General features: G+C 42.8%; 1 protein-coding gene across 2 annotated transcripts; it reads right to left on the reverse strand.

Annotated features, from left to right (window-relative positions):
- Window positions 1-689: 689 nt before the first annotated feature.
- ambp (alpha-1-microglobulin/bikunin precursor) lies at window positions 690-8,794 on the reverse strand. 2 transcript variants are annotated; one of them, XM_024430904.2, is made up of 10 exons: window positions 8,610-8,794; window positions 8,198-8,340; window positions 7,564-7,640; window positions 7,115-7,231; window positions 6,641-6,742; window positions 6,329-6,390; window positions 6,012-6,093; window positions 2,257-2,424; window positions 1,778-1,948; window positions 690-1,568 (listed from the first exon to the last, which is right to left on the reverse strand). In XM_024430904.2, exons 1-10 carry the CDS (start codon window positions 8,721-8,723, stop codon window positions 1,303-1,305), a joined length of 1,302 nt encoding a protein of 433 aa, XP_024286672.1. In that variant the 5' UTR covers window positions 8,724-8,794; the 3' UTR covers window positions 690-1,302. The 2 variants fall into 2 exon arrangements, with proteins under 2 accessions (XP_024286672.1, XP_024286671.1); XM_024430903.2 differs by having other exon boundaries at window positions 1,359-1,563; window positions 1,772-1,948; window positions 8,610-8,786.
- Window positions 8,795-9,170: the final 376 nt, after the last annotated feature.

Genomic DNA, 9,170 nt, shown 5'->3' on the forward strand with positions numbered 1-9,170 from the left:
TTAATAACGAACGTAAAACACGAATCAATAACAAACACTACAAAAACAATAAACGTAACGAAAACCGAAACAGCCTATACTTGTGTAACCTAACACATAGACAGGAACAAGGACACTAAGGACAATCACCCACGACAAACTCAAAGAATATGGCTGCCTAAATATGGTTCCCAATCAGAGACAACAATAAACACCTGCCTCTGATTGAGAACCACTCCAGACAGCCATAGACCTTGCTAGATAACCCCACTAGCTACAATCCCAATACATACACACCAAAACCCCAAGACAAAACACACCACAATACAAAAACCCCATGCCACACCCTGGCCTGACCCAATACATGAAGAAAAACACAAAATACTTAGACCAGGGCGTGACAATATCTGTATTCCCAGTCATGTGAGATCCATAGATCTATGATGAATTTATTCAATTTACTGATTTCCTCATATGAACTGTAACTCAGTAAAATTTTTGCATGTTGCGTTTATATTTTTTGTTCAGTATATGTTTATGTATGTGTGCTCTGTGTGAGTAGATCTCAGCAGCATATTTGGTCAGTCTGTAAGACTTCTCTCTATCTCTCTCTCTGTCTCTCTCTCTGTCTCTCTGTGCATGTGTGTGTGCGTTCACGTACACTGAATGCATGCTTGCGTGAGAAAGTGAAAAATTCTGGGAAACTGATCACTTTTTGGTGAATATATCATTGTCTCTGACTCTAAGAGGGAATGTGTATTGTATTTTGTTTCTGTCTGAAAGTTAAACTGTATGGTCTACTGAGCCATGTGTACGTGCTACTATTTGTGTGAGAGTTGTCTGTGCTAAAGTCCCTAGCTGGCCCAGTGGTGTATTTGTTTGCCACCTCTCTCCGTCCGACCAGGTGGTGTGCTCTTGTACAGATGGTCCCTCCATGCTGTCAGTTCCCCTTTCCTCTCCGGATATTCCCAGCATTCTACGGCCGGCGGAACGCAGCGCAGAGAGCAGCCGGGAACTCTGGGAACAGGAGCAGGAAGCTAGCACCGATCCAGTCGTTCCTTGGTTGGGCCAAGCAGAGCAGCGCTAGACGGGGAGGAGAGATTTAGGAGACGGCTGTCACTGTAAATGGAGCAACATCGTCCTCTGCTGGTTACTCATACACTGGTCATCAGATCCCACCATAATACACATTAAAAGAAATACAGTATATTGTATATTGTATATCTTTGGCTGAACAATAACTTTCCCTAATATATACCTTTATATTACATCTATGAATGGGTGTATCATCTGCATTCAGTTGGTGGCGGTTAACCAAACAAACTATAAACTCAACAGCACAAAGTCAGGATCAAGTTTACATAAGACATGATGCCAAGCAGGTTCATCCATCATTTTATTGTGCTCTATGGTAATGTATGATATCCATAGTGTGTTACTGTTGATCAACATATTGATCTGATCTGTGCTGTACGTTCTGTGTTTGATCTGTGCTGTAAGTTCTGTGGTTGATCTTTGGTTGATCTGTGCTGTACGTTCTGTGTTCTCATCTCCTTTAGTTTGTTTTGAGGAACTCCCCTTCTCCTGTAATACAAAGGCACATTCACATCAGATAAGCAGACTAAAACCAGATAAATAATGCCTTTTTAGTGGTCACTAAAAATATGTTGAAAAACTTAATTTCTCAATCAGTACAATTTGACCATGTAATCCCAAAAGATATCAGAATGACATGGCAGTGTTGTCCTAGGCCTAGGGAAACAACCTTGTTATAACAGTGTGTGTATCTTACCTGGATCCTTCATCACCCCACAGTACTCCTCACACTCCCTCTTTGAGTAGAATTTGTTACTGTTGACCTGGCAATAGTCCTTTTTATTATCCAGACAGAGACCAGAGTTTGAGTGGAAGACCCAGATCTTGGGCTGTCCAGTGCAGGGCCGAGAATCCATGGGTAGTCTACAGGCAGCTGTAGAGAGACACACACACCAGACAGGAGGAAAGACATGAGGGACAATCTTGTCTCACACGTAGTCTATGGGCATGAACATCATGTTGGTTCTTGAAGTGGGTTGAGCATTGTCACATAATCAACTAGGTTAGAAGTCAAGCCTGTGTCTCCTACGCACCACAAGACTGTATAAGCCCACTGAGCTAAAGTGAAGGCATTAGCTCTGTGGAGCTAACGCAAGTTTCAAGCTATTAGACAAGATGACCCGTAACACGAGTGTGGTTCACCAACAGAAAAACCACCAGTGTTACACTCTATCCACTCACCCTCATTGCGACAGCTCTGGAGACACTCCCTCTCGGTCACAAAGTTGTTCTGGTTGCCCATGCAGCCTCCGTAGGTGAACAGCTGACAGGCCATACTGGTAGAGTTGTAGAAGTACCTCTGCACCATCCCGAAACAGGGACCTGCGTCCGGTTCGGCGTTACAGGACTCTGAAGAGAGATATATAGCAGTGCATTGTGTGTTTTAGCCATAGACATACAGTGGGGTCTGAAATGATTGACACCCTTGATAAAGATGAGCAAAAATAACTGTATAAAATAAATAATTCAAATACCGAGCTACACTGTATTCTAAATTTCTTTGGGAAATTATATTATTTTATACATAATACAATTGCTCAGAGAAAGAGATTACTAATAATAAGTCATAATTATTTTCTCAAAAATGTAGCGGTCAAAATTGACACCCCTTTCAATACCTCACCTAGCGAGGATAATGGCACCCAACAGTGGTGTGCATGGCCAAATAACTATATTTTCATGTCATCTGACCAAGCACAGGTTTCAATCCAAGTGCCAATGCACATGGATGACATGAAAATAGAGGTCTTTGGCCACGTACACCAGTGGTGGGTTTGGCATCGAAATGAGAACGCATGAGCAGAAAATAACTTCATACCTACTAAATAAATATGGTAGTGGATATTTGATGTTAAGGGGCAATTTTGCTTTATTTAATTATTATCATTTTTTTCCTCCCCAATTTCTCCCCAGTCTCATTGCTGCAACTCACCGTACGGACTAGGGAGAGGCGAAGGTCGAGAGCCATGCGTCCTCCGAAACACAACCCAACCAAGCCACACTGCTTCTTGATAAAATGCCCACTTAACCCAGAAGCCAGCCACACCAATGTGTCGGAGGAAACACCGTACACCTGGTGACTGTGTCAGCGTGCAATGCGCCGGCCCGCCATAGGAGTCGTTGCTGCGCATCGGGACAAGGACATCCCTGCCGGCCAAATCTTCCCCTAACCCGGACGACGCTGGGCCAATTGTGCACCGCCCCATGGGCCTCCCGGTCGTGGGTGTCTGTGACAGAGCCTGGACTCGAACCAAGAATCTCTAGTGGTACAGCTTGCATTGTAATGCAGTGGCTTAGACCACTGCACCACTCGGGAGGCCCGTTGGACCCTTGTTAAGGTCAACGGCATCATGAACTTTACTCAGTACCCAAGAATGTTTGCCCGAAACCTGGTTGCCTCTGCCAGGAGGTTGAAACTTGGCCTCAAGTGGATTTTCCACAAGACAATAACCCCAAGCACACATCAAAATCCACAAAGAAATGGTTAACCCTATCAGTCCCGAGACCCCATCAAAAATCACCTTTTTATTTATCTGACTTTCTTTGTTCTGCATGTCCAGATCTATTTAGCCTCACAATGAAGTGTTTTACCATTTTCCTTTCAGGACAACTGGGGCTACTAGTAGAACATGCATTTGACATGAACAGTTTGATCAATGAGTTTTCTTGACAAATGTTTAAAAAAGTCTGGCAAAGCAGAAACCTGATAAAAATGAATTTCTATGAATGGTGTAAGTACAGAAATTGTTTGCTTAGTGGGAAATTAATATCCAACTAGTCAGTGACAATTGTGTGGAGTTAATAGTTTGTGACAGCACCTATGTGAGCTTATAACAGTATTATAGACACTATGTCCTGGGTTGTCCTATGACCTTCTCTGTAGAATAACCCTTTACAGTATTATAGACACTATGTCGGCAGGGTAGCCTAGTGGTTAGCGTGTTGGACTAGTAACCAGAAGGTTGCAAGTTCAAATCCCTGAGCTGACAAGGTACAAATCTGTCGTTCTGCTCCTGAAACAGGCAGTTAAGGATTTACTATGATCTTCTATGTAGAAGAACCCCTTACCTTCTAATGACACTTGTGAGGTCATAGAGCAAAACATGTTACACGTGCATATTCATGAGACTTTTGTAGCTCAAAACATTCAGATTCTACAGAGGTTTTGGTAAAAAGACCAAGTCCCAGGCCCCTTCGGGATCCGGCCTTGTTATGCAAACAACGCTCTAGCTCAGCCCCCTGTTAATCACACAGACTAATGGTTGGTATCTACGAGTGCAGAAGAAATAGATTAATTGAATGGTATAAACAATTCTGTATGGAGGATTGGTCCAAGACCTCTCCCAGTGTGGTGTCCAACTCATAAAACATTTTAGAAAAAGGCTCATTGCCGTTATCCTCGCAAGGTGAGGTATTGAAAGGTATTGAAAATAGGAGTGTCAATCATTTTCACCCCCTACTTCTTAAGGCTAGGGGGCACTATTTTCACGTCCGGATTAATAGTGTGCCCAAAGTAAACTGCCTACTATTCCAGAAGCTAGGATTTGCATATAATTGGTAGATTTGGATAGAAAACACTCTAAAGTTTCTAAAACTGTTATAATTATGTCTGTGAGTAAAACATAACTTATTTGGCAGGCGAAACCCTGAGGACAAACCATCCAGTATTTTTTGTTTTTAGGTCACTCTCTTTTCAAAGTGTTTTCTATGTGGATCTAGATTTCTAAGGCACTTGCTTACAGTTCCTATCGCTTCCACTAGATGTCAACAGTCTTTAGAAATTGGTTAATGTTTTTCCTTTGAGAAATGAAGAAGAAGTAGCCATTTCCTATCTGGGTGGATAGCCAAGTGTACTGTTGTGGTTGGGGCGGGCGACCTGAAAGCTTGCTCCACTTTGTTTTCGTCCAGATACCCGCCATGTTGTGGAGTCAACAGAAGTCAGAAATAGCATTATAAATATTCACTTACCTTTGATGATCTTCATCAGAATGCACTCCCAGGAATCCCAGTTCTACAATAAATGTTTGTTTTGTTCGATAAAGTCCATAATTTATGTCCAAACACCTCCTTTTTGTTCGCGCGTTTAGTACACAAATCCAAACTCAGGAGGAGCGGGTACAGGAAAAAAGTCATATTATAGTTCGTAGAAACATGTCAAACGAAGTATAGAATCAATCTTTAGGATGTTTTTATCATATATCTTCAGTAATGTTTCAACCGGTGAATTCTTTTGTCTGTAGAAATGCAATGGAACGCAGCTATCTCTCGATAGGCAATGACTTGAAAAACTACAAACCTCAGATTTCCCACTTCCTGATTGGATTTTTTCAGGTTTTTGCCTGCCATATGAGTTATGTTATACTCACAGACATCATTCAAACAGTTTTAGAAACTTCAGAGTGTTTTCTATCCAAATCTACTAATTATATGCATATTCTAGCTTTTGGGCCTGGGTAGCAGGTAGTTTACTCTGTGCACCTTTTTATCCCAGCTACTCAATACTGCCACCCAGTCCCAAAGAAGTTAAATAGTGAGCAATTGTATTAGTATAAATAAAATAATTTCCCAATTTATTTGAGCATATGATATAGCTCACTATTTTGAATTATTTATTTTATACAGTCATTTTTGCTTGTCGTTATCAATAGTGGGAATAATTTCGAACTCTACGTACACTGTAATTACATGTAATATACATGAGTGTTACTCAACTTCAGTCCTCCAGTATCCCTAACAATACACGCTTCTATTGTAGGCCTGGACAAGCACACCTGATTCTTGAATGAGTTTAATTAGCTATGTTTGTCCGGAGCTATACCAAAAATGTGTTCTAGCAGCTTCTAGCCATTCAATGACTAGACCCACACAGAGCTGATGCTAAAACGTACCTTCAATGTAGAGGTCAAGGGCCTAGCAGGCCCACCATGCACTCTCACCTTCACTCCTGAACATCACGATTCCGGCACCAGAACCCTCCTCAGCGGGCAACTCAGGGAGGACTATGTTCCTCTTGGCTCTCTGGGGACAGGCAGACAGGTGAGTACTCAGCAGGGTTGGTGTAAATTCCATTTGAATTCCAATCAATTCAGGAAGTATACTGAAATTCCAATTCCAATTATCTTCAATGCTTTTCATTGAGGAAAATGTTGATTTACTTTCTGTAATGCCTTTAACCAAAGTCACTTTTCGATATAATCCCAGACTCTGTCACGCGGTACAACTTCAACATTGAATAATTTAATACAGGAAGTACCGGTGCTGTGATCTCAGGCTGAGGCTCTGATGCTACAGGCTCTGTTCCTGGTACACACTCCCCTGTGGACAGAGACAGGAGTTCAAAGGTCAAACAATGTCCAGACATATAGTGGATGTATTTGTGCATGTGTGTGCAGGGGCGGACTGGCTGGTCCATATTTTGCCCAGTGGGCCTGTTTAACTTTGTTTTTTTGTGCAAAATTATAAATATTCGGCTAATAATGGGGGCCTGAAGTAAAATGCCAAGGCCGATTTAGAAATGCCAAGGCCGATTTCTGGTCCCAGTCCGCCCCTGTGTGTGTGCCTCTACCTCTGTTCTGTTTGATGATGATTGTGTTGTCAGCCATGCCCTGCTCCCTCACCAGCCTCCTGAAGTCCTCCAGGATAGTGGGTGACAGTTCCATGGTGCGACCTGAAGGAGGCAGCATTTTAATTGGCTTTTACTGCTTAATATAACTAACACTATAGCTGTTTCTGAGTGGCCTGGTTTCAGATCAGATCTTCTGCTGCTGAATATAACAACACTATAGCTGTTTCTGAGAGGCCTGATCTCAGATCTGTTTGTGGACCTGCCAACTCCTATAGTCATTATCATATTTGTGTTTGTGCTGCTCTATAGCCAAATCAATTGGTTTTGATTGACTGTATAGCCAAATCCTATGGCCGTTGTCGTGACAATCATAATTACAAAAAAGGAGTTGGCAAGACAGCACAAACAGATCTGGTACCAGGCTACTGTCTCAGTGGTGTGAAGTTAAATAAAGGACACTGGAGTGACACTCACTGTATAGCTTGGCAGACTTTGTCTTCTCGCCTTCTGTTTTTTGTTTACTGAACATGACGATGGCGTACTCATCATAGTTAGTGTCAACCACATAGGCATCAACATCATCCCCCCACTCTGCATGAAGGAAACATGGACTTATATGGTAGGAGAGAACAAGCATAAATATAGTACACAATGCCCATTACCTCTCACCGTTGACCTCTCATCGATTACAAAAATACACATGCTGTGTATGGAAACATTACTAGCTGTCACATCCTTGCTTCCTCCGTTACTAGCTGTCCTTGTTTCCTTAATTCCTCTCAAAGCGCATTGTAAGAGAGGATCCAAGGTACCTCCCTTGAACATTCTCCTCCAATTAGCTTTGAGAGGACTTGAGAAAACAAGGACAGGGAAGGTCAAGTTTTCAGACATGGTTGAGGAGAGGAAGTGACAAACAGACTTACTGGCGATGTGGTAGGTGAATCGTCCAGGTGTGTCGGTCAGCTTGTAATCACCAGAGATCTGCTGACATGTCCCGTGCCTGCACGTGCACACACGCTCACGCACGCACGCACGCACGCACACACACACACACAGCATATATTGAATTAAAGGCCAATGCAGACATTTTAATCTCAATATCTGCTTAACAATTAAGTACCTTACTGTTTTTAATTCAAATCTAAAAAACTATTCCTCAAACAATAATTAGGTAGGACTGTCTGAGTGAGGGGCCTAATTGGAGGGATATGTAACCTGAAAACTAGCTGTTATTGGCAGAGATTTGGAACTCTTTGTTATTGGTCTAATAACTTATACTGCCTGGTGATGTCACCAGGCAAGCCTAAACTCCACCCATACAAAACCTGCTGATTTGAACGTCCTGTGTAATTGCATTTTATTTAACCAACAACTATGTAATAACACTGATTTTTTACAAAAGAATCTCACTTTTACAGCATTCGTCTCAAACAGAAGTTTGACTGCATTGGGTCTTTAAAGCTATGGTGAATCCAGTTCCATTATTAGGTACAGTTCAGAGACACGAATATCCATGTGTGTGTGTGTGTGTGTGTGTGTGTGTGTGTGTAACCTCACTTATTCATGCTCCTTGTCATGCTGACTTTGTCTTCGGTGCCGCTGGCCTGCAGCTCCAGGATTCCGATGGCTGCATCTCCCTTGTGGCGCTGCATCCAGGGCCAGGTGGACGCTACCGCAATATCATGCCACTTCCCCATGAACTGACCAATAGAGAGACAGATGGAAAGGTTTTAACAACCTGTAATACTGTACTGGGAACAGCAAGTATTTAGACATCTGAGGCGTATAAACACACTAAAATCACAAAATCTGCATAGCTTGACAACTCAACCGAATCAGTCTATTGGCCATTTGGCCATCAAGTAACGTTACGAAGAATTTTCAAACCAATTACTCTACTGATTATGACTAATAGATCAGATAAGGCGAGAGACAGATCCATGGTCTGAGAAACAGAAGACACTCTGACCTTAGTCAGGTCGAAGTTCTCCTGTGTGGGGAAGAGATGTTCGGGAAGCAAGGGCACTCCATGGAGGAGGCAAACGAGGCCCAAGAGGAGCGCGAGTACGACAACCTGCTGCATTCTGTCTTCCTGTCTCTGATACCAACCTCTGACTGAGGCTTACCCTGAGCTCTTGGAACTGCTGGGAGAGCTAATCTCTCCACCCCTCCAACCTTTACCCCTCCAACCCTCTACCTCAACCCCCTCCACTGGATTAGGCTAGCAAGCCAATGGCCAATGACCATGTGTGTCTACCCCTTCCTGTACCCCCTCAAACTCCAGCAGAAAACAAACCGCAAACAGAGCAAAGTTCTCCTTATCTCTCTGTTTGTTGCTGTAACATTCTTCTAACTTCTAAGTTAAATTTAACAGGAAAAAATATCTGAAATTTAAGCACAACCGAGCAGTAGCATGCATAGCTAAAACAATATTGGCCCAACGATCTCTCCCCCCCCCCCACACATTTCCTCGGGAGTTGCAGCGATGGGGCAAGACTGTACCTACCCAATTGGATACCACGAAATTGGG

The sequence above is a fragment of the Oncorhynchus tshawytscha genome, linkage group LG09 (assembly GCF_018296145.1).
Source record: "Oncorhynchus tshawytscha isolate Ot180627B linkage group LG09, Otsh_v2.0, whole genome shotgun sequence".
Taxonomy (NCBI): domain Eukaryota; kingdom Metazoa; phylum Chordata; class Actinopteri; order Salmoniformes; family Salmonidae; genus Oncorhynchus; species Oncorhynchus tshawytscha.